Below are 26516 nucleotides of genomic sequence, written 5' to 3' on the forward strand. Positions count from 1 at the left end.
TTATTAATATTGTGGTTCCTACATTATATATCAATATATATCAATACAGTCTGCAAGGGATACAGTCCGTAAGCACACATGATTGTGCATGCTGCTGCTCCACTAATAGTACTAACCTTTAACACTTCATTTTACTCATTTTCATTCATTACTAGTTTCTATGTAACCGTTTTTATATTGTTTTACTTTCTTTTTTATTCAAGAAAATGTTTTTAATGTATTTATCTTATTTTATTTATTTACTTATTTTTAAAAAGGACCTTATCTTCACCATACCTGGTTGTCCAAATTAGGCATAATAATGTGTTAATTCCACGACTGTATATATCGGTATCGGTAATTAAGAGTTGGACAATATCAGAATATCGGATATCGGCAAAAAAGACATTATCGGACATCCCTACTAATATTCTGTTTGTATAAAGGTCCATCCATCCATCCATCCATCCATCTTCTTCCGCTTATCCGAGGTCGGGTCGCGGGGGCAGCAGCCTAAGCAGGGAAGCCCAGACTTCCCTCTCCCCAGCCACTTCGTCCAGCTTTTCCCGGGGGATCCCGAGGCGTTCCCAGGCCAGCCGGGAGACATAGTCTTCCCAACGTGTCCTGGGTCTTCCCCGTGGCCTCCTACCGGTCGGACGTGCCCTAAACACCTCCCTAGGGAGGCGTTTGGGTGGCATCCTGACCAGATGCCCGAACCACCTCATCTGGCTCCTCTCCATGTGGAGGAGCAGCGGCTTTACTTTGAGCTCCCCCCGGATGACAGAGCTTCTCACCCTATCTCTAAGGGAGAGACCCGCCACCCGGCGGAGGAAACTCATTTCGGCTGCTTGTATCTGTGATCTTGTCCTTTCGGTCATAACCCAAAGCTCATGACCATAGGTGAGGATGGGAATGTAGATCGACCGGTAAATTGAGAGCTTTGCCTTCCGGCTCAGCTCCTTCTTCACCACAACGGATCGATACAGCGTCCGCATTACTGAAGACGCCGCACCGATCCGCCTGCTTGTATAAAAGTCATATTTTAAAATATCCAGGATTCCAGCAGGTATTCCTTTTGAGTGAAGAAAAGTTCAATTAACTATTGATTTCATGATTTAGTTCAATATTTATTTCCTTATTTCATGATTATAACAAATGTTTCATGGTATAATGATTTATTTATGTTACTATTTATATACTTCAAGATTTATTGATGGATTTAATTATTACACAATGTAATTATTTTACGATTTAATTTATTTCATGATTAAAATGTGTATTTTACGATCTTTCATTATTCAACGATGTATTTACTTATTTTAACATTCAGTTATTGATTTCATTATTACATGATTTAAATAATGATTTCACACTTTAATTAATGATTTAATTATTTTTGATAGTTATTTCATGACCAAATTAATTATTGCTTTCATCATTTATTGATTTAATTAAACATTTTACAATTCACTTATTGATTTCATTACTGCACAATTACATTTTTTCACGATTTCATTATTTCATGGTTTAATCATTATTTCACGATCTAATTATTGCTTTTATTATCCATCTATTTCATTATTCAATTATTGATTTATATTTAATTAAATATTGATTTCCTTATTTCATGATTATAACAAATGTTTCATGGTATAATGATTTATTTATGTTACTATTTATATACTTCAAGATTTATTGATGGACTTAATTATTATACAATGTAATTATTTTACGATTTAATTATTTATTTCATAATTGAAAATTGTAATTTTACGATCTTTCATTATCCAACGATGTATTTAATTATTTTATGATTCAGTTATTGATTTCATTATTACATGATTTAAACAATTATTTCACAATTTAATTCATGATTTAATTATTTTTAATAGTTATTTCATGACCAAATTAATTATTGCTTTCATCATTTATTGATTTAATTAAACATTTTACGATTCACTTATTGATTTCATTATTGCACAATTAAATTTTTTCATGGTTTCATTATTTCATGATTTCAATCATTATTTCACGATCTAATTATTGCTTTTATTATCTATCTATTTCATTATTCAATTATGGATTTCTATTTAATTAAATATTGATTTCCTTATTTCATGATTGTAACAAATGTTTCATGGTATAATTATTTATTTATGTTACTATTTGTCTATTTATATACTTCAAGATTTATTGATGGATTTAATTATTACACAATATAATTATTTATTTCATGATTAAAATTTTTATTTTACGATCTTTCATTATACAACAATTTTTTTTAATTATTTTAAGATTCAGTTATTGATTTCATTATTATATGATTTAAACAATTATTTCACGATTTAATTATTTTAATAATTATTTCACCAAATTAATTATTGCTTTCATCATTTGATTGAATTTAACATTTTACGACTCAACTATTGATTTCATTATTGCACAATTAAATTTTTTGACGATCTAATCATTGCTTTTATTTATTCACATCAACGTCCCACTGGGGTGAGTTTTTCCTTGCCCTTATGTGGGCTCTGTACCGAGGATGTCGTTGTGGCTTGTGCAGCCCTTTGAGACACTTGTGATTTAGGGCTATATAAATAAACATTGATTGACATTGATTGATTGATATTATCTATCTACTTCATTCTTCAATTATTGATTTCTATTTAATTAAATATTGATTTCCTTATTTCATGATTATAACAAATGTTTAATGATATAATTATTTATTTATGTTACTATTTATCTATTTATATACTTCAAGATTTATTGATAGATTTAATTATTACACAATGTAATTATTTTACGATTTAATTATTTATTTCATAGTTGAAAGTTTTATTTTACGATCTTTCATTATCCAACAATTTATTGAACTATTTTACGATTCAGTTATTGATTTCAATATTACATTATTTAAACAATTATTTCCTGATTTAATTATTTTAATAATTATTTCACGACCAAATTTATTATTACTTTCATCATTTGATTTCATTACTTCATTATTTCATGGTTTTAATAATTATTTCACGATCTAATTATTGCTTTTATTATCTATCTATTTCATTATTAAATTATTGATTTCTATTTAATTAAATATTTATTTCTTTATTTCATGATTATAACAAATGTTTCATGATATAATTATTTATGTTACTATTTATCTATTTATATCCTTCAAGATTTATTGATGCATTTAGTTATTGCACAATGTAATTATTTTACGATTTAATTATTTATTTCATGATTAAACATTTTTTTTACGATCTTTCATTATCCAACGATTTATGTAATTATTTTAAGATTCAGTCATTGATTTCATTATTACATGATGTAAATAATTATTTCCAGATTTAATTAATTAATGATTTCATTATTTTTGTAATTATTTCACGACCAAATTGTTGCTTTCATCGTTTATTGATTTCATTAAATATTTTCCGATTCACCTATTGAGTTCATTATTGCACAATTACACGATTTCATTATTTTAATATTTATTTCACGAGCTTTTATTATTAATTCATTTCACCATTCAATTATTGATTTCTATACTACATGATTTATTTAATTGTTTCACAATTAAATAATTATTTCAAGATTTAATCAATTATTGATTTAATATTTTACGATTTAATAATGTCACTAGTTATTTCATGATTTGATTATTTGACGTTTTAATTATGTAAATAAATATCACATGATCTATTTCACAAGATAATTTTTTTATTTAATTATAACATGATTTGTTATTTCACGATTTAATTATAGATTTCGTTATTTTTAATTAGATCATTTCAGATTTACATAAAATATTTAATTATTTCATGATTGTTTTAATGTAGGGATTTAATTGAATGATGACATAAGTATTTAAAAATGAAATTATCTAATTTTGTCCCATTTAGCCCTCCATAGATGCACAGCTTGTTTGTGTTTTGATGACACTATCAACAAATAGTTTGTCCCTTGCTGCTATTTTTTTCTTTTTGCATTTTCATTCCTTAATTACTTCCGGTTCTGGCTGCAATTAACCACTGCAATATTTGAGTAATTGTACTTTTTCAGGACGAACAGTTTATTCTTCTGGCCACCAGGAGGCAGTCGTGCACCTACATTTCCGTTATGTGGCCCTTTAAAGAGAAAGCTAAAGAACACGGAGTAAATAATAAATGTGAGGTCAGCCAAATAAATAAAAGATGGATGATGCACAACAACGGGTTTTTTTCTCCCAATGGTCATTCACTGAGAAGTCTAAGATGAGATAGTGGAAGTGAAAGTGAAAGTGAAAGTGCTCTCACTTCATTTCATTGAAATTCCTGATGATACAAGCAGATTATTTAAAAAATATATAATAATTCTCATTTAAAACAGCAAGACTTGCGACGTAATGTTATTGTCACTTAGAAGACGGCGAAAGTGTCGTATTTGGCTTTTGGAAGGGACAAAAACAAGAGAAGAAGCTGCATTGCAAAAAGGCGTCAGTCGTCAGAGTGACGCATGTTTAGAGCTACATCCATGTTGCGTTCAGGAAACATGGGGTAAAAAGAGGCCACTTAAGCTGTCAATGCTACTAAAAGGAACATTTAACACAGATCTTCATCCTGTGAGTCACCTAAAAGACCTTATTTAAGTCAAGCGTGCAAAGATGGCTTGGAGGAATCATTTGGAATGCTCTCAACGGTTATTCCCACTGGACTTGAACGCAGCACCGCATCTAAGGTTTGGAACAAATCCCCCCAAAAGGCAGTCAAGTCAGGACCACGTTTCTCTTTCTCAGATCCTCTTATACTTGGTGGACTTAAAAACACACTAATTCTACCCGCAGAACGTGAAACATTTCACAAAAACACCGCAAACGTGTCAAATTAGCACACAAGTGTTACACTGTGATTGTTACGTTACTACTCCAGCATATTAATACATGTTGGAGGGGGGGAACGTTTAGAAGGAGACACACTGTACAGGAAGTATGCGGGCTTGTATTGTTACTGCAACGGAAGTTGTTAATAAAGTTGAAGTGAGCAACTCTAACCGTCCACTCTTTATGGTTGGGAACACAACGGACTAGAGTGAAAGAAACATGGTGGGATACATTTACTGTCATGTAAAAGGAGTATTTGAACGGTTGTTGTCATTGTTTTGAGAAAACGTGCTACCTCTAAAATTGGTCGACTGAGCTTGAGCACGCATGCGCAATTAACGCTAAAGGTTTCCTCAAACAAAATACCCATCGCGGGTTAAAAAAACAAAAAGGTTGCTATATTATGATTATTGTTAGCATTATTTTACATACCAGGAAACAAACCAAAACAAATACGGTATGAATCTCGATTAACTTAAAAATGCATGGCTGGTTGTTTGTTTATGTATTTTTGACCGATTTCAGGACCGATCTCCGGACATGTTCTCAAAATGTCATCAAAATCCGTCCATTACTAACGGATTTGCATTTTTTTTTTTTTATCATAAAGCAGCTAATTTCTCCGGACACTGGCAATAAACAAGAATATTTCAAAATTCCAGATGTTTTTTTTTTTTTTGCCAGGGAGAAAATATTGGTATTCACAGCGCTCATAAGGCATACTTGCCAACCCTCCCGAATTTTCCGGGAGACTCCCGAAATTCAGCGCCTCTGCCGAAAACCTCCCGGGACAAATATTATCCCGAAAATCTCCCGATTTTCAGCCGGAGCTGGAAGCCACGCCCCCTCCAACTCCATGCGGACCTGACTGAGGACAGCCTTTTTTCATGACGGGAGGACAACAGGGTGACAAGAACTAAATCATCCAGACTAGAGATAAATTGTATTATTATGTTTATTTTACCTAAAAATAAATATATTTATTAATTTAAAAAAATAAATACATTTTTACTATATTTTGCTAAAAACATCAAAATTAATTGTATTTTTATTTGTATTTTTTCCTGACTCCTTATTACATCCAGCCATAGAATTATACATTAAAATAAACATATTTGAAATAATTGATTTTAAATCATCATAATTCATTTAAAATCACCATATTTAGTTATTAAAATAATTGCTTGTTTATCAACAACTTTAGCATTTTATTCAATACATTTTGAAACTCTCAGAAGCCAAGTTATGTTATATTCCTTAATATTTATTTATGCAATTTTGAAGTATCAATTATCTAAACAGTTTTGTTTGCATATTTTCAGGATGTAGATATCTATATATATATATATATGTATGAAATACTTGACTTGGTGAATTCTAGCTGTCAATATACTCCTCCCCTCTTAACCACGCCCCCAATCACGCCCCGCCCCACCCCCGACCACGTCCCCACCCCCCACCTCCCGAAATCGGAGGTCTCAAGGTTGGCAAGTATGTCATAAGGTCATAATATGACTAACTTCAACGTGCTAATAATATCAGTTTTGCAAACTCGGTACAAAAATTGGAGAGATTCACACTAGGGGGGTGAATCTTTGGGCCCCTACAAAGTCGATCCGATTCCTGGTGAGACGATTCAATTCAGAATCGAGTCAATTAACAAGATTTTTTGTTTTATACCGATTTTCACAATGTATTATGTGGTATAATATTTATCATGAAACTTTTTCAAAACTGGTTACAGGTTAGAAAAGTTCCTTTTGGTGGCATGGATTTGGCTTAAATCAGGGGTGCCCTGATCTACCTCATTCATATATATATCATTTATATGTATTGATTTATTTATAAAAGATACGTTTTTGTGAACAAGTTAAAGGTGTTTAATGATAATACAATACATATAAATTCCTTTCTTTCATGAAGACAAGAATATAAGTTGGTATGATTGTGATGACTTGCATTGATTGGAATCAGACAGTAGTGATGATAACATCCACATTTTCAAATGGAGGACAAAAAAAAGTCCTCCTTTCTGTCTAATACCACATGAAAGTGCTTGCTTTTTGCCATCTTATTTGTCCAGCTTCCATACTCCTTTTTATACACTTTACAACTCCGGAGCTTTCTAGCTTTATGAGACTCTTATTTTGTTAGCGCAGGCAGGATGAAGCAGCGCTTTTATTGTGAAGACAGGAACTGTGCGGCAGGTCTGTTGAAATAAAAAGTGTTTCTCGCTTTCCTCTCTGTCATTTTTGTTTTCTTAATAATGATCTGGCAGCAGCCAGCGTCGTCTCACAAGACCCTCGGGTGCCGTGAATGTCAATCAAGTGACGAAAGTGACGTCGTAGTGAAGATTTATGATCGCTCATTTTTAGGTCTTATTTTGTTAGCGCAGGCGGGATGAAGCAGCGCTTTTATTGTGAAGACAGGAACTGTGCGGTCAGTCTTTAGGCTTTTGACGGGAGGTACTGTTGAACTAAAAAGTGTTTCTCGCCGTCCTGACGGTCTTTTTTTCCTTCACACTAAGCTCACTCGGGTGCCTTGGATGTCAATCAAGTGACGAAAGTGACGTCATAGAGAAGATTTATGATCTCTAAAGGGACAAGCGGTAGAAAATGGATGGATGGATGGAATTTTTAGGTCTATTTTTTTAATGCCTGGCTGTCAATCGACTGACACCCTCCGCCATCGACCGGTGGCTCGCAATCGATGTAATGGGCACCCCTGGCCTAAAATGTCCTCCTAAAAATTTATTCTACTTAAAAAAAAAATTAAAATAAAGGGAAAAAATTTTACAAAAATATTTTTAATTTTTATTAAATTTATTTTTTTAAATCATTGATCGATTTAGAATACAAATGAATAGTCCAGACGTGAATGGACCCCGACTAACCACTATGTGACTCGCTGTGCGATTTACACATACAGTCCTTATAACGGGAGCGAGACAAATCGCAGTATATCATAGAGATGGTCAGATTATGTCTCATTTCCCCAAATGTCCAAATAATTCTGTGGAAAAGAGCGGGAACACATAAAAACGACACGTCAAACCTTCTGGTGGTCACGAGTTCAAGCCTCACAGTGTTACAACCCTGTGGGACAGGAAATAATCCCTCCAAAATAAAATAGAATAAAAACATGACGTGGAAAAAAAGACAGCTGGTGGGGTTTGTCTTTTCCCATGCACCCTGAAGGCAGCGTGGTGGCCGGCTCCATTTCTTGTCTCTCAAGACGCAAGGCTACGTGTAAAACCCGAGCGGCGGCCTCAGTGCGGGAGCAGCAGTCGCTCCAGGGCGCACTGCAAGTGTTCCCAGTTCTTCCACAGCAGCGCCAGCAAGGACACGCCCACGCAGGTGAGCGCCAGGTGGAGGCGGCTACGCAGCAGCGGGGCGGCGAACTTGGCCGCCGTGGACACGCACACCAGGATGACGGTGGCGATGGCCAGCATGATGTTGATGGACTTCCCCAGGAGGACCTTGGCGTCGGCGTTCTCCAGCTGGACCGTTTGCTGCTGCTGCTGCTGCTGGAGCTCCAGCTTGGACACGCGGGTCTGACAGGTCTCCAGGACCTCCTGAACACAACACACACACATGATGGCGGCGGTGGTGGACGCCGGGTGTGTTTGGGGTGTTACCTGGATGTCCCTGGTCCGCTCGTAGGCCTGGTAGGCCACCTTCTCCTCGATGCTGGCCAGATCCTGCTTCAGGTTGCTGGTCTCATGCTGGTGCAGCTCGGTCAGGTCGTTGAGCTGGTCCTCCAGTCGCTCATACCTGCCACGCACGGGAGACACGTCAGATGCTGGGTGTTGTTGATGCCGGGTGTTGTTGATGCCGATGTCGTCCGCCTCTGGTTGCCAGGGCAACGCTCACCTGTATCTCTCCTCCTGCATCACCTGAGAGAAGTACCCGTAGTCTCGTTTGAACTGCGTGTTGAGAGTCTCGATGTCCTCCGCCAGCTGCGCCTGAGCCTCCCGGATCTCCCGCACCATCTCCAGGACCTCCGCCAGCTGCCCGTTGGCGTCCGAGTGGGCCGCGCCCCCCGAGCCGACCGCCGAGCCCCCGGCGGGGTTGCCGTTGGAGTCGGCGGAGGCCGAGGTGCCGGTGGAGCACTCGTCGTCGCTGTGGTACTTGCTGGTCTTGGCTACGGTGTTGGCGCTGCCGCTCAACCCCCTGGCCGTGCCATCCGCCTGCAGCCCGGAACCAGAGTCCATGCTCTTGAGGTGAGCGATGTTGTCGGCGCTGCCGTACTTGTTCCGGATGAGGTTGGCGAAGCCCCGGGACTTGTTGAAGAAGAACGGCGGCGAGAGCGAGACGCCCGGCCCGATGGTCTTGACTTTGTCCAAAGCCGGGTGTCGCCCCGAGGAGCTGACGTCCCGCAAGCTGCCCTCCTTGCTGTGACTCCCGGACTCCTTGCCGCCATCCTTGTGGTGCTTGCCCTCGCCGTCTTTCACGCGGCGGTGGTACTGCTCCAGCTTCCTCTGCAGCCGGGCGATGGAGTGGGCCGACTTCTGGTTCTTCTTCTCAAACACCTGACGTATGCGCGCCACCTGCTGCTTGTCGGCGTTGTTCACCAGCTTCAGGTACTCCGCCACGTTCTCGTCACGCGCTGTCTGCTCCACCTTGATCTGCTCCGTCACCTGGAAGACAACAAGGAACGTTTCCATGACGACGAGGATCCGAGGGCACCGACTCTACACGATACAATCCTGGGAAAAGCTAATAAATTAATAATACACTTATAATTATTATTGTTATATATCTGCCAAAATGGTATCAGTTAAAATATCCTTAAAATAATTCCTCCAAGGCTTAGTGGACACATGCGTGGACAGCACCTTTTAGCTCTTATTTCCAAAATTGTGTACACTACTGAATTGGGGTCTTATGGCCACTTATGTGGACACTTATACTGCCATCTGGTGGTGTCAGAAGAGTATAACATACAATGGAATTTGGAAAAAAAGTGTAAAAATAAAAATTAGCATGTCACTAAACATGAAGTACACGTTTGTGTACTTATGGACTAAGTACATCATATCAAAAGATGATTCGTAGTTTTTATTCTAATTAGGGTCCAATAAGCCCAAATAGCAAAGACAAATAAAAAAAGCATTTAAACAAACAGCTTGGACCTTAAGAGGTTTCAAAGTAGTTTCAAACAAGTTAAGGCTGAATCAACAGCGCCTCTGCTGGTTGCCACTAAGTACTGCACTCTATTTTTCACCCTTTCAAAAAAGGCTTGGCTACACATCTTTATAAGTCAGATCATGTTGGTTTTCTTTAGCAAACATGCTACCCTAGCATGGATGCTAACGTGTGTAATATTAGCATGTAGCTTACGTCGCCATGCTAGTGTTGCTAATGAATTATAGTGATGATAGACTTGATAAAGTATACAATAGTGTGATACTAAAATAAGATGTTAGCATGTAGCTCTATTTTTCACCCCTTCAAAAAAGGCTTGGCTACACGTCTCAATAAGTCTGTTCATGTTGGTTTTCTTTAGCAAACATGCTAACCTAGCATGATGCTAACGTGTGTAATATTAGCATGTAGCTTATGTAGCCGTGCTGGTGTTGCTAAGGAATTATAGTGATGATAGACTTGATAAAGTATACAATAGTGTGATACTAAAATAAGATTGATATATATATATATATATATATATATATATATATATATATACACACACACACATACACATAAAGATAAAGTCTAATGAAGCAAAATGTATTTTGGGACCCCCTGTTAAAGGCCTGTGCACGACAGTACAAACACAATAAAAGTTTTCCACACCTTGAGGATCTTCTGCTGCAGACTGTCGATGCCCAGCGCCCCCTTGCTGAAGTCCAGACCCACGCCGATGTGTCCAATGCTGTCCACCACATCCAGGTTGGACTCCGACCCGCCACGCCGCATGAATACGGGGATGCTGAGGACATCGCAGCTGCTACGCTCCGCCTTGAAATATGCAAATATTGAAAAAAAATCAGCATTCATTTTCATGTGAAAACAACAACAACAACAACAACAACAAAAACAGCTAATAGCTGTAAGCTGACTGAATTTTAAGGACTTAAGTTTTAGTGGCAAAGTGTGTAATGTACAGGATGAAGCTTTTAAAATAGAGCAAGACTTCACCTCTAGCGCAATGTGCTGCAAATTGAAAGTTTGCATCTCCATGCTGCTGCGCTAGCAACACATTCAGTCCAACAAGGCTGCTGCTCGCCTCATTAATCACAGACGGGGGGGGGGGGGAGGAGAAAAACATTTGAAAGGACAGAAAGAAAAAGTCGTTTGAGTAAATTAGGCGTTCACTTTCAGAAGCACCATTTCAATTCAAAGCACGTACACGCAAGTTAACATAACCAAGGTGTAATGGAAGGTTTATCCATTTTGTCTCCTCAAAGCCTTTTAAACTCCAAACACTTACATGAGAGACGTTAAACAAGCAGCTGATGTCATCAATAATTCATCATTCCAATATCAATTTGAAAGTATTATTCCTCACTAGGGGTACACAAAAAAATTTATTCATATCAAATCAGGATTTTTATGTATTCCGACTAGGGTTGTACAGCATACTGGTAGTAGTATAGTACAACAATACTAATTCATCATACTCGGTACTATACCACCTCCAAAAAGTACGGGCATGATGGCGCGCCGTCACGTGGTGACATTGCTGGTTTTACGAGCAGAGGAGCATATTGGGCAGCGCACACACACACAGAGTACTTACAAGCAGACACAGTGTGTAGACAGAAAAGGGAGAATGGACGCATTTTGGTGTAAAAAGTAAAGATAAAGGTGAAGTTATAACACTGAAACACCCTCAGGAAGAGCTGCTTTAAGACAGGGGTCGGGAACCTTTTTGGCTGAGAGAGCCATGAAAGCCAAATATGTTAAAATTAATTTCCGTGAGAGCCATATAATATTTTTTAACACTGAATACAACTAAATGCGTGCATTTTTAAGTAAGACCAACATTTTTAGAGTATAATAAGTCTCTTTTTCTTTTTAATAACATTGTTATTCTGAAGCTAACCAATACTAAATAAAATACTTGTTACCATTAATGCGACTTCTTGAACAGGTGCGGTAGAAAACGGATGGATGGATTAAAATGCATGAGAATGTTTTATATTTTGAACGTCGTTTTTAACACTGTGATTAGCAGCGGAATTATTCATTACTTATCGTGTTAAGCAATGCCAGCTAAGATTTATCTGAGAGCCAGATGCAGTCATCAAAAGAGCCACATCTGGCTCGAGAGCCATAGGTTCCCTCAGTGACGTGCAGTCACTAGAGGCAGGTGAGGCAGGGCCTCATCTGCCATCATGGAAAGAAAAAAAATGTAAAAAGAAAAACAATTAATTAAAATGTTATATGTATCCAGTGATTATACTATAAAGTTATTTTCCATTTAACTTCACCAGTTTTAGATTATTTTTATTCAAAATCGCTGAATTTTCACATTTGCCGTTCAAATACTGAGAAGAGACGGTGCGGTGAACAGCAGCCAGTTGAGGCACGTCACTCAGTGCCTCAACATGGATTGCGCAATGACTCGGCTAACTGCTGGCCTGCTGTGCAGTGAGACCGTATTGCTATATGAATTATATTATACATTTCCATAGTTTAGTTAGCTGAGGTATATAATGTACAGTGTATTTTGTCAACAACTGTATGTGTGTAACGTATTTCTTGTGCTGAGCGATCATAAAACGGCTGCAAAAGACGCACTGGCTGAGGCTCCAGTAATCCCGCCTCCTGCACCCCCGCCGTAGAATTGTTATATCAACTAAAGCCCACACTTAAACTTTCCACGTGCAAGATTGAATCTATTTAAAAAAGTTATTTCATAAGAATCCAAAAAGTGCAAAAACAATAATGTTCGTGTTGGAGGAGTTGTGAATGACTGCAGGGCCACAACATTAGGTACACCTGCAGACTGCAGGTGTATCTAATTCACAACTCCTCCAACACGAACATTATTGTTTTTGCACTTTTTGGCTTCTTATTAAATAACTTTTGTAACCTATTTTCATGGGCTTTTCTCTTTGTGATGTTAAGTTCCTGTTATGCACTGTTATACAGTATATGCCTTGAACTCTTATTTTGAAGGCGCTAAGAACGGAAGTGATGACACGGAGTGGAGCGGAAGTTTTTGAAAGAAGGTAAATAAAGTGGTCCTCGTGTAAACTGGAGCCTCCGTGTTTGTTATTTTGTAGTTTCATACAGTATAGGCGACATTTATAAACCCTCGGTTACACTTTTTTAAATAGATTCAATCTTGCATGTGGAAAGTTTAAGTGAGGGCTTTAGTTGCGGCGAATGGACTTTATTTCTAAGTAAAGGTAAGACCATAATAACGTTTTTTTATTAAATGTGCTTTTTTGTGTGCTACAGTTTGTATGTGTAAAGTTAAAGTTAAGTTAAAGTAGCAATGATTGTCACACACACACTAGGTGTAATGAAATTTGTCCTCTGCATTTGACCCATCCCCTTGATCACCCCCTGGGAGGTGAGGGGAGCAGTGGGCAGCAGCGGCGCCGCGCCCGGGAATCATTTTTGGTGATTTAACCCCCAATTCCAATCCTTGATGCTGAGTGCCAAGCAGGGAAGAATGCTGGTATGAGCTTTTAAACATAACCCGTTAACTGCTGCCAATCAAATGGTGAATAAGATACTCTTTAGGGTTCATATGTTTGTAAATCTGACTGTGATGAAGTCAGTGCCTCACCAGCCATCAACCTCACCGCACGTCACTGGCTTCCCTACCCTTGCTTTAAGACATGGCTAGCGAGCTAGCAGCTAACATCCATCCGCACTCCATGGCAACAAATAAAGTAAGTTTCTTACAAGTATCATTATCACTGGAGGACGAGGAATAGCTAAACATGCTTCACTACACACCGTAGGAGGATACAATAGCTCACCGGCCTCACAATGTAATCCAGGGGTCCCCAAACTTTTTGACTCGTGGGACGCATTGGGTTAAAAAAATTTGGCCGGGGGCCAGGCTGTGTGAGTATACATTATATATATATATATATATATATATATATATATATATATATATATATATATATATATATATATATATATATATATATATATATATATATATATATATATATATATATACACACACAGTCTTTTTAATCCGTTTTGACATTTAACATTGTCACGTTATCGATGGGAAAATGCATTTTTAGACAATATGATTTGCCTGAGCGGCTAGGAGACACCAAGAGTAACAAGCGGTAGAAAATGGATTAGAAAGAAAAGATTTAAAAAAATAAATAAATAAATAAATAAATACATTTTTTTTAACTTGCGACTTCCCGTGGGCCGGATTTTGGATGCTGGGGGGACGGATCCGGCCCGCGCGCCGTAGATTGGGGACCCCTGATGTAAACAAACGCCATGGATGGATCTACACCTGACATCCACTGTAATGATACCAAGTATTTTTTATTAAATTAATTTATTTTTAATATATATATATATATATATATATATATATATATATATATATAAATAGGGGACGGCGTGGCGTGGTTGAGTGAGTGGCCGTGCCAGCAACCTGAGGGTTCCTGGTTCGATCCCCACCTTCTACCAACCTCATCACGTCCGTTGTGTCCTTGGGCGAGACACTTCACCCTTGCTCCTGATGGGTGGTGGTTAGGGCCTTCACACACTAGGGATGTCCCGATCCGATATTTGGATCGGATCGGCTGCCGATATTTGCCAAAAATTGCGCATCGGCAAGGCATGGGAAAATGCCGATTCAGATCCAGTTTAAAAAAAACTCCGGTCCGTGTTTTCCAACGCACCGATTTAAATAATACATTCCACTTTTCTGCTGCTCCGTAATTTCCGTTCCGCATTTTCCAGCACACCTTCAACACATTTACACGTCTGTGGATTCTCACGCAGTTGCTTTTAGCTGCTGGCATTACACGACAGGCTCTTCTCACTCTTTCCTGTGTCTCCCTCTCACAGACAGCAAGTGCACCTTCTTACACACGTCACATACTGTCACGAAATACGTCACCTACTGTCACCTCATACGTCACATACGTATACATCCTCCCCGAGCAGAGAGGTAGCAGCATGGCTAACGTGAGCTGTGATGCTAGCGCAGCCGTGCGAGCAACGCTCCCTCTAAGGTGCTCGCCTGTGCAATTGCGCACTGTTTAAGCGTCCTCTGCGCATAGCAAATCTACGCCACGCACAAAATCAAATAAAAAAATAAGCGCATAACAATTTTCGACACACGGACACGACAAATATTGTGACGTCTGTCGAGACGCTTATCTCCATTCGGTGCCACACGTCCACACCATCAAAATGCCGAGGCAAAAATTTCCACATCAACACCGTATGAAAATATTAGTGATTTATTTAGTTGTGATTTCCTTCTCTGCATGAAAGTTTAAAAGTAGCATATATTAATGCAGTATGAAGAAGAATGTTTTAATGTAGACATGCAAGCCTTGAAAGAACATTTTGAAAATCAAGACTACATTTCCTGCAAATGGGTGCATTTCTACCCTATATTTTAACTTTACATTTATTCTCATATCAAACTCTTTTGGCTGTCTTTTTGACACTTACATCCGGCGCCCCCCTCCACACCCTGGATTATAAATAATGTAAATAATTCAATGTGATTATCTTGTGTGATGACTATACTATGATGATAGTATATATCTGATAGTATATATCTGTATCATGAATCAATTTAAGTGGACCCCGACTTAAACAAGTTGAAAAACTTATTGGGGTGTTACCATTTAGTGGTCAATTGTACGGAATATGTACTTCACTGTGCAACCTACTAATAAAAGTCTCAATCAATCAATCAAAACACATAGAATCATCATACTGCTGTGATTATATGCATCAAGTGTTCATTCAAGGCTAAGGCAAAATATCGAGATATATATCGTGTATCGCAATATGGCCTTAAAATATCGCAATATTAAAAAAAGGCCATATCGCCCAGCCCTAGTTCAATGATGCCATTTCTGTTTGTCATGTATAATTTTGTCTATTTTGTGTTTATCCTTGAATAAACAGGTCAGTTTCTTGTTACCAACCATTGTGTATTATTCAAACTCCCCTAATTCAGCTGGCTAGTTGTTATCAAGAGTACTAAAACCCTTTTCAACATGATTCTGACAACTAAGTAGGCTAAATAACTTTAAACTTTAATACATGCTCGGATAGGCCAGTATCGGTCAGTATCGGTATCGGTCAGTATCGGTATTGGATCGGAAATGCAAAAACAATATCGGTATCGGATCGGAAGTGCAAAAACCTGAATCGGGACATCCCTATCACACACATTCACCCATGTGTGTGAATGGGTGAATGTGGAAATAGTGTCAAAGAGCTTTGAGTACCTGGAAGGTAGAAAAGCTCTATACAAGTATAACCCATTTACCATTTTCTCATGGCCGCTCTACCCACTACGCCATACCGCCCCATACAGCCCAGACGTCTCTCCTACATTGAGCCAAATTTAATTCTGTCTCTGTTTAATTCCTTGCTTCTTGTCTTGTTTAATAAATGTCATCAGTGTTTGAACCTGACAGTGTTTAAGTGCAAAACTGACATATTTTGGGGGAAATTAGTGATTCTCTATCAATGCCCGTCCCAGTACTTTTGCCCGTGGCGCATCCCTAACAATAAGTACGGCGCAGCACTAATCCTGGAGTACGTACTTCACGTTCTTATCTAACTCTATCAACAATTCCATCTGGGAGGAAAGCACGAAGCAGAACGAGTGTGTGAGCCGCGCGGTCACGTGACCAGGTCCAAATTGTAATTTTCCCATTTGCATTCTGTTCCCTGGCTGACATTTTGTCAGATTTAACCATCACGCCGAGGCCTTTTTGGAGATAAAAGCTGCTGCTGCTTGACACGGTGCAACACTGGTGCTGACTCAGCTAATGTGTGCAAATACACGCACGCACGCCACGCTCACTAAGCCCGCGTAAAAACTGGCTCATCCAGCATCACAGACGAGGCCGCTGGCCATGAACCTGCGCACCTGTCCTACGACGTGTCACGCTGCACCATAAACAAATGGGAGTTTGAGCGTCACGTGCTCGCGCGGGGTGTCAAGTGTGACGAGAAGACACGTTGCGCCGGTTGCCTTGACAACAGATAAATGAAAATGGTCATGCCATCAGTCAAGCACCACATTTTGTTCCCAAACATCCTCTGTGTTTGTGTGTAACATGACACATGCCTTATAAGGAGCTTTAAACACCCCACCACACACACACACACACACACACACACACACACACACACACACACACACACACACACACTTTAAGCTATCAAATGTCTGTTGCAGCATCAAATAAAGCAGCTTTCACACATATGTGACTTCCTATGTAATAATGGATTATAAGTATTTGACCTAATTCATAATTAATAGAATAATAAGTAAAGTATACCGTATTTTCCGCACTATTAGCCGCACCTAAAAACCACAAATTTACTCAAAAGCTGACAGTGCGGCTTATAAACCGGTGCGCTTTATATATGGATTAATATTAAGATTCATTTTCATAAAGTTTCGGTCTCGCAACTACGGTAAACAGCCGCCATCTTTTTTCCCCGTAGAAGAGGAAGTGCTTCTTCTTCTACGCAAGCAACCGCCAAGGTAAGCACCCGCCCCCATAGAAGAGGAAGCGCTTCTTCTTCTACTGTAAGCAACCACCCGCCCCCGTAGAAGAAGAAGAAGCGCGCGGATATTACGTTTCATTTCCTTTGTGTGTTTACATCTGTAAAGACCACAAAATGGCTCCTACTAAGCGACAGGTTTCCGGTTCATGAAAAGACGCAATCTCTCCATCCGCACACGGACTACTATTTCACAGCAACTGCCTAAAGACTTTCAAGAAAAGCTGGCTACTTTCCGTGCGTATTGTAAAAACAAGATAGCTGAAAAAAAGATCCGGCCAGAGAACATTATCAACATGGACGAGGTTCCACTGACTTTTGATATTCCTGTGAACCGCACTGTGGATACAACGGGAGCACGTACGGTGAATATTCGCACCACAGGGAATGAGAAGTCATCCTTCACTGTGGTTCTAGCTTGCCATGCTAATGGCCAGAAACTTCCACCCGTGGTGATATTCAAAAGGAAGACCTTGCCAAAAGAGACCTTTCCAGCCGGCGTCATCATAAAAGCTAACTCGAAGGGATGGATGGATGAAGAAAAGATGAGCGAGTGGTTAAGGTAAGTTTACGCGAAGAGGCCGGGTGGCTTTTTTCACGCAGCTCCGTCCATGTTGATATACGACTCCATGCGCGCCCACATCACGCTGGTTTTTAATATATTATTAAAGTTTGACTGACCTATCTGACTGTTTTTTTGACATTCCTTTAGCGCAGTTAGATGCGGCTTATAACACGGGGCGGCTTATAGGTGGACAAAGTTTTGAAATATGCCGTTCATTGAAGGCGCGGCTTATAACCCAGGGCGGCTTATGGTGCGGAAAATACGGTAATCAAATAAAAAATAAAAATTGTAATATAACAGCATATTAATGATTGTTCATTTTAAAATGAACACTATTTTTCAAATACAAACCCCAAAAGCAGCGAAGTTGTCACGTTGTGTAAATGATAAATAAAAAGAGAATACAACAAATCCTTTTCAACTTATATTCAATTGAATAGACTGCAAAGACAAGATATTTCATGTTCACACTGAGAAACTTTCTTATTTTTTGCAAATATTAGCTCATTTGGAATTTGAATCCTGCAACATGTTTTAAAAAAGCTGGCACAAGTGGCAAAAAAGACTGAGGAAGTTGAGGAATGCTCATCAAACACTTATTTGGAACATCCCACAGGTGAACAGGCTAATTGGGAACAGGTGGGTACCATGATTGGGTATAAAAGCAGCTTCCATGAAATGCTCAGTCATTCACAAACAAGGATGGGGCGAGGGTCACCACTTTGTCAACAAATGCCTGAGCAAATTGTTTAAGAACAACATTTCTCAACCAGCTATTGCAAGGAATTTAGGGATTTCACCATCTAAAAGGTCTGTAATATCATCAAAAGGTTCAAAGAATCTGGAGAATGCCTGTGACCTTCGATCCCTCAGGCGGTACTGCATGTATATCACCACATGGGCTCAGGAACGCTTCAGAAAACCACCGTCAGGAACTACATCTTGTCGCTACATCTGTAAGTGCAAGTTAAAACTCTACCACGCAAAGCGAAAGTCATTTATAAACAACACCCAGAAATGCCGCCGGCTTCGTTGGGCCCGAGCTCATCTAAGATGGACTGATACAAAGTGGAAAAGTGCTCTCTGGTCTGATAAGTCCACATTTCAGATTGTTTTATGGAAACTGTGGACGCAGTGTACTCTGGAACAAAGAGGAAAAGAACCATCAAGACTGTTATAGGAGCAAAGTGTAAAAGTCAGCATGTGTGATGGTATGGGGGTGTATTAATGCCCAAGACATGGGTAACTTACACATCTGTGAAGGCACCATTAATGCTGAAAGGTACATACAGGTTTTGGAGCAACATATGTTGCCATCCAAGCAACGTTATCTTGGACGCCCCTGCTTATGTCAGCAAGACAATGCCAAGTCACGTGTTACATCAACGTGGCTTCATAGGTACTAGACTGGCCTGCCTGTAGTCCAGACCTGTCTCCCATTGAAAATGTGTGGCGCATTATGAAGCCTAAAATACCACAACGGAGACCCCCGGACTGTTGAACAACTTAAGCTGTACATCAAGCAAGAATGGGAAAGAATTCCACTTCAAAAATGTGTCTACTCAGTTCCCAAACGTTTACTGAGTGTTGTTAAAAGGAAAGGCCATGTAAGTGGTAAAAATGTCCCTGTGACCACTTTTTTGCAATGTGTTGCTGCCATTAAATTCTAAGTTAATGATTATTTGCAAAGAAAAAATTTAGTTTCTCTTGTCTTTGTAGTCTATTCAATTGAATATAAGTTGAAAAGGATTTGTTGTATTCTCTTTTTATTTACCATTTACACAACGTGACAACTTCACTGCTTTTGGCTTTTGTAATTGTCTACTTTAAGGTATCTAAAAACAATTAAATATTAGTACATATTGTCACACAATTTAGCTGCATTTTTGTAAATTTTATTCCAAAACTTAATGTAAATAAATGCATATCATTATTACGTAATTAATAGAATAAGTTACCGCACAATAAAAGTCTTTAAAATTACCCAAATTCGAATGAAGTATTTTGATTAACAAAATGTAGTATTCAAAAAATGTCATTCAATTGTTTCTAGAAGAAGCTAATGCTAAACAGAAAAGTATGTTGTTTTGTCGTTCGTCTATACATGGTGCAATTGTATGTGTGCAATATGTGTTACTGCACATATTTGGTGTTTTACTTTGTAGCTGTATGTAGAAATGGCAGCTGGTTGCATCAGCTCTGTGCTCTTTCAAGGTCTTTTAATGTTTCCTCTTGTTTTGACCTTACCTTTTGTGTACTTTTTAAATCTGCACTGCAACAGCATCATTTCCCCATTGTGGGATGAATAATATCTAACACAGAGCTAGGCAAAATAGGGCCCGCGGGCCACATGCGGCCCATTAAGATTTTCAATCCTGCCCCGCCAGACGTTCTACATCATTTTTTTAGACCTTCAACATCAAATGTGTATTTGCCATTATGATGTGCAGTGATGTTTTTAAATGACCGTAAGTCTTGAACTATAGAAAGTATTTCAATGGTTGAAATCTGCACTTTTGAGTGTTATAGGAGTTATTACGGTAATCTAGGTCACAGCAGCTCAGACCAGGAACAAAGCAGAGTGGGCGGGGCTTGTTTTCAGAGCAGCCAGCCTGAAAACAGATGCGGAAGCAGATTTTTACAACAAAGTTCTGCATAAAAGTGATAATAAATCATATTGTAGGTGTTTATTACACTTGTTTGTTTATTATATTTGTTGTGTTTTGCTTGATTGTAAAATATGTCTATGGAGGAGCTGGTCTGAGAAGTAAAATATGTTCATATGTTGTTAATATTCAGTGTTTTATTGTTCATAGTTAATATTGTAAATCCCACTTTCTTTGTTTTCATGTACATTTTGCGTGTCACATTCAGTAAAAAACTAAAATTCCATTCAGTTTTTTTATGAGGTGGTCTGTCATAACCATACTTGCCAACCTTGAGACTTCCGATTTCGGGAGGTGGGGGGTGGGGGGCGTGGCTAAGAGGGGAGGAGTATATTTACAGCTAGAATTCACCAAGTCAAGTATTTCATATATATATATATATATATATATATATATATATATATATATATATATATATATATATATATATATATACATATATATACATATATATATATACATATATATATATATATATATATATATACTGTGTGTATATATATATATATATATATATATATATATATATATATATATATACATATATATATATATATATATATATAATAAAAGAAATATATATATATAGCTAGAATTCACTGAAAGTGAAGTATTTTCTTATATATATATATATATATATAAGAAATACTTAGATAGATTGATATATATATATATATCAAGAGGGACAGAGACAGCGCACAGTGCATGTGGATCACATGTTACCATGGCGAGAAAACATGGAGAGACTGCCAGTTATCTAGTCTCCACCAGTTGCAGAAAATGTGCCATCAGTACAACTGGACAGTGCTGTTTCAGTTCCATCATCAGGACCATCAGTGAGTCAGACACACACTAGTCTCATCATTGAACCAGATTCAAGGGCTGCTGAGTTGCCATCATCAGAACCCAGATAACCCACAACAAAAACCCCACCAGTGATCCGCAGGTACCCAGAAAGGTTTCGAGTACCACCAAAAAAACTGACTCTCTGAAGACAGTATAGAAATCTGTGTTAAAGATGTACAAATACTGTTTGTATAATAAGCATGTTATTGTTTACAAATGAGGGTTAAGAGTTCAGTACTAAAAAAAAAAAAAAAAAAGAATGTGGCTTAAGTACAGTTTTTTAATTGAGCTGCTGCATTTTGTGGTTGGGTTGTTTATTTCTTTTGAGTAACTTCTACAATTATAAAAGGGGAGGAATGTAATAGTGATCTATGTTTGTCTGTTGCCATCTCCTGGTTAATGTTGGCTATAGCGTACTGGGGGTTACTTTTTGGTTGGCCAACGATTTACGTGGTGTTGCGCACCTGACGTCAAGTGTGTGAGTCTGTTCTGAAGTCTACAGTAAAGAGAAGTACTTCATCACCTCGCCTGGTTATTGCCTCCAGCTCAATATATTACAACAACATTGCTGGAGGGGGCGTGGCCTCCAGGTCCGCCTGAATTTCGGGAGATTTTCGGGAGAAAATTTGTCCCGGGAGGTTTTTGGGAGAGGCGCTGAATTTCGGGAGTCTCCCGGAAAATCCGGGAGGGTTGGCAAGTATGGTCATAACTTCTTTGGAACTCTATCGGACATTGTGACTTTTGGTGTTCCTGAAAAAAAGGGACCCAAACACACATACTGTACAGCTAAATGTGTATATATCATTTATACAAACATACACCTTGGAATCCTAGAAAAAAAAATTCTCTCAATGTGGCCCCGGAGTCAAAATATTTGCCCAGCTCCTATGCTAAATTGAGTGAATCCCATTGATTGATTGATTGAGACTTGTATTAGTAGATTGCACAGTACAGTACATATTCCGTACAATTGACCACTAAATGGTAACACCCCAATACGTTTTTCAACTTGTTTAAGTCGGGGTCCACGTTAATCAATTCATGACGGGGGAGGGGAATCATAAATAAATCAGACGCATCCTTGCTCCAAACCAACAGAGGGCAGCATAGCAAGGAAGGCCTGATCAAAACTACTATTAATATTTGCAGCTGTTGCCATACTTGCCAACCTTGAGACCTCCGATTTGGTGCGGGGGGCGTGGTTAAGATATATATATATATATATATATATATATATATATATATATATATATATATATATATATATATATATATATATATAAAAGAAATACTTGACTTTCAGTGAATTCTAGCTATATATATATATATATATTTTTTTTAATTATATATATATATATATATATATATATATATATATATATATATATATATATATATATATATATATATATATATATATATATATAAATAAAAGAAATACTTGAATTTCAGTGTTCATTTATTTACACCTATACACACACATAACACTCATCTACTCATTGTTGAGTTAAGGGTTGAATTGTCCATCCTTGTTCTATTCTCTGTCACTATTTCAGAACACACACATTATACAAATATACATTATAAAATCAATAAGAAAACGGGAGCTCTAATTTGGGAGTCTGAATTAGGATCAGAAGTTCCTATATAAACATTGCGCACTCACGTCGCCTTTTTGTATTGATTACTGCAGCTGTGCACTGGATTCATTCACAAATACAAACTACAACTCACAAACACTTTAGAGTTAAGCTCCACCATCAGAATGTGTACTTAAACTTATAAAGATCACATGGATATTATTCAGTGAGTTGATTCACCAAAACTAACCTGTTATACAGGAGGAAAAAGCACACAGGACGTTTCAATTGTTCACAGACTGGTCGCGCTCATCAGAATGACAAGACACTTCCGGTCTGCAGGTGATAGCATTCAATTGGGAAGAAACGCCCTACTGCCCCCTACTGACCAATGTGAATACTGATAAATGTGTAATGACAGCTCCAAAAACGAATTCAAACCACAAAATAAAATAAATAAATCAACACAAAAATGTGACACATTATGGGTGGGTCACATATGCATGTACAGTAGATGGCAGTATTGTCCTGTTTAAAAGTGTCAAAACATTGCTGTTTACGGCAGATGAACTGCTTTACGGTAGACAAAAACCTGACTGCTGCTGTTGTGTGTTGTTACCGCGCTGGGAGGACGTTAATGAAACTGCCTAACAATAAACCCACATACGAAACCAAGAACTTGCTCTTCATCATTCTACAGTTATAATGTGATTGGGCAGGCACGCTGTTATATTGTGGGAAAGCGGACGTGTGAACAGGCTGTCCACACGTCACTCAGGTCCGCATGGAGCTGGAGGGGGCGTGGCCTCCAGCTCTGCCTGAATTTTGGGAGATTTTCGGGAGAAAATTTGTCCCGGGAGGTTTTCGGGAGAAGCGCTGAATTTCGGGAGTCTCCCGGAAAATCCGGGAGGGGTGGCAAGTATGGCTGTTGCTGCATAAAATACTCTTGACATTTAAAAACATTTGTCCATCTCTCATATGTGCAAGTTGAAACAAACCAAAATACAGCAAATGGCGTGTAAATACTTAACGTAGTGAACGTTTATAATGACGCACGTGTAGTGAGAAGGGATACTTCAAAGTGGCAAAACCAGAAAATCCGAACACAATCTCAGACCCTCACTACAGATCGCACACACGCTGCCAGTGCAGATGCATGCTGGGACACATCGCAGAGCTCGCTCTCGCATCAACTAATGAGCAGAATTGTGTTCAAATGTCAGACGGATCCTCCGGCTTCCAAAATGCAATGAAGTGATTGGCGGAATATTCCATTTCCAAATATTTTGAGATGCTGCTCTTCCCTCCCGTTGCACACATTAGCCTGATAATAAGCCCCAGGCTGCAGCAGGAGGAGGCCTGCAAAGATTCCACCCGGGGCCACAAGTTAACATGTACAAGCTTGACAGAGAACTACACAGCCAGCACCTGAGTGTTCCTCACGCAAACTGGAAGATGAAGAAGCCCCGGAGGAGCTCATCAAGATGACTATCTAATTAGAAGCAAAACTCTCCGAGGACCTACTTGGAGGAGGATCTCTGAGCCAACGTGACCTTTAAATAGGAAGTAACACTTCACATTGTACACATTGTTTTGAAGGACATACTGTAGGAACGCTAGTCAAAGATCCTCTCGAACTAAATTGTTTCGGGGCCAAACTTCCAGAAAACTTCTCTCTTCACTATTACCCAGTGCATTTCCCACCTAGGCCTTCAGTGATGTCCGACTTCAACGATCACCTCTCAAAATACCATCCATCCATCCATTTTCTACCGCTTATTCCCTTCGGGGTCGCGGGGGGCGCTGGAGCCTATCTCAGCTACAATCGAGCGGAAGGCGGGGTACACCCTGGACAAGTCGCCACCTCATCGCAGGGCCAACACAGATAGACAGACAACATTCACACTCACATACCATCAATGAAAAATACTATACAGGTAGAGGGGTGTAACGGTACGTGTATTTGTTTTGAACCGTTTCGGTACGGGGGTTTCGGTTCGGTTCGGAGGTGTACCGAACGAGTTTCCACACGGACATATTAAAGGGGAACATTATCACAATTTCAGAAGGGTTAAAACCATTAAAAATCAGTTCCCAGTGGCTTATTTTATTTTTCGAAGTTTTTTTCAAAATTTTACCCATCCTGCAATATCCCTAAAAAAAGCTTCAAAGTGCTTGATTTTAACCATCGTTATATACACCCGTCCATTTTCCTGTGACGTCACATAGTGAAGCCAACACAAACAAACATGGCGCATAGAACAGCAAGCTATAGCGACATTAGCTCGGATTCAGACTCGGATTTCAGCGGCTTAAGCGATTCAACAGATTACGCATGTATTGAAACGGATGGTTGTAGCGTGGAGGCAGGTAGCGAAAACGAAATTGAAGAAGAAACCGAAGCTATTGAGCCATGTCGGTTTGAACCGTATGCAAGCGAAACCGACGAAAACGACACGACAGCCAGCGACACGGGAGAAAGCGAGGACGAATTCGGCGATCGCCTTCTAACCAAAGATTGGTATGTGTTTGTTTGGCATTAAAGGAAACTAACAACTATGAACTAGGTTTACAGCATATGAAATACATTTGGCAACAACATGCACTTTGAGAGTGCAGACAGCCCAATTTTCATCAATTAATATATTCTGTAGACATACCCTCATGTCAGCAGGCCAGGGAAGCTAGGGTCGATATTCTTCTCTTGATCATCTTCGGTGGCATAAGGGACGGTGTGAGCCAAGACATCCAGGGGGTTTAGCTCGCTCGTCTGCGGGAACAAACTGCCGACCATTGCTTGCCGTGCTACCGAGGTCTTTTGTCCCTGATATGCTCACACACTCCGGCAGATTCAATGGGGGTCTGGCGGCAGATTTCTTTGACTTTATCGTTGGGTATCGTTGTCCAGTCCAGTTGGAAATGCATCTGCTTTGAGTGTCGCAGGATATCCACACATTCTTGCCATCTCTGTCGTAGCATAGCTTTCGTCGGTAAAGTGTGCGGAACAAACGTCCAATTTCTTGCCACTTTGGCATCTTTGGGCCACTGGTGCAACTTGAATCCGTCCCTGTTGGTGTTGTTACACCCTCCGACAACACACCGACGAGGCATGATGTCTCCAAGGTACGGAAAACAGTCGAAAAAACGGAAAATAACAGAGCTGATTTGACTCGGTGTTTGAGAAAATGGCGGATTGCTTCCCGATGTGACGCCACGTTGTGACGTCATCGCTCCGAGAGCGAATATTAGAAAGGCGTTTAATTCGCCAAAATTCACCCATTTAGAGTTCGGAAATCG

The 26516-nt window shown here is 39.0% G+C and overlaps 1 protein-coding gene across 3 annotated transcripts in view; it reads right to left on the reverse strand.

Annotated features, from left to right (window-relative positions):
* Positions 1-7650: 7650 nt before the first annotated feature.
* tmcc3 (transmembrane and coiled-coil domain family 3) overlaps positions 7651-26516 on the reverse strand; it is a 63204-nt gene continuing 44338 nt past the window's right edge. For all 3 annotated transcript variants that reach the window (XM_061983651.1, XM_061983653.2, XM_061983654.1), the window contains 4 exons: positions 10648-10812; positions 8722-9488; positions 8487-8622; positions 7651-8423 (listed from right to left, as the gene is read on the reverse strand). In XM_061983651.1, coding sequence (XP_061839635.1) covers positions 8118-8423; positions 8487-8622; positions 8722-9488; positions 10648-10812 — 1374 coding nt within the window. In that variant the 3' untranslated portion in view covers positions 7651-8117. The remainder of the gene's footprint in view (positions 8424-8486; positions 8623-8721; positions 9489-10647; positions 10813-26516) is intronic.

The sequence above is a fragment of the Nerophis lumbriciformis genome, linkage group LG25 (genome assembly GCF_033978685.3).
Source record: "Nerophis lumbriciformis linkage group LG25, RoL_Nlum_v2.1, whole genome shotgun sequence".
Classification (NCBI taxonomy): Eukaryota; Metazoa; Chordata; class Actinopteri; order Syngnathiformes; family Syngnathidae; genus Nerophis; species Nerophis lumbriciformis.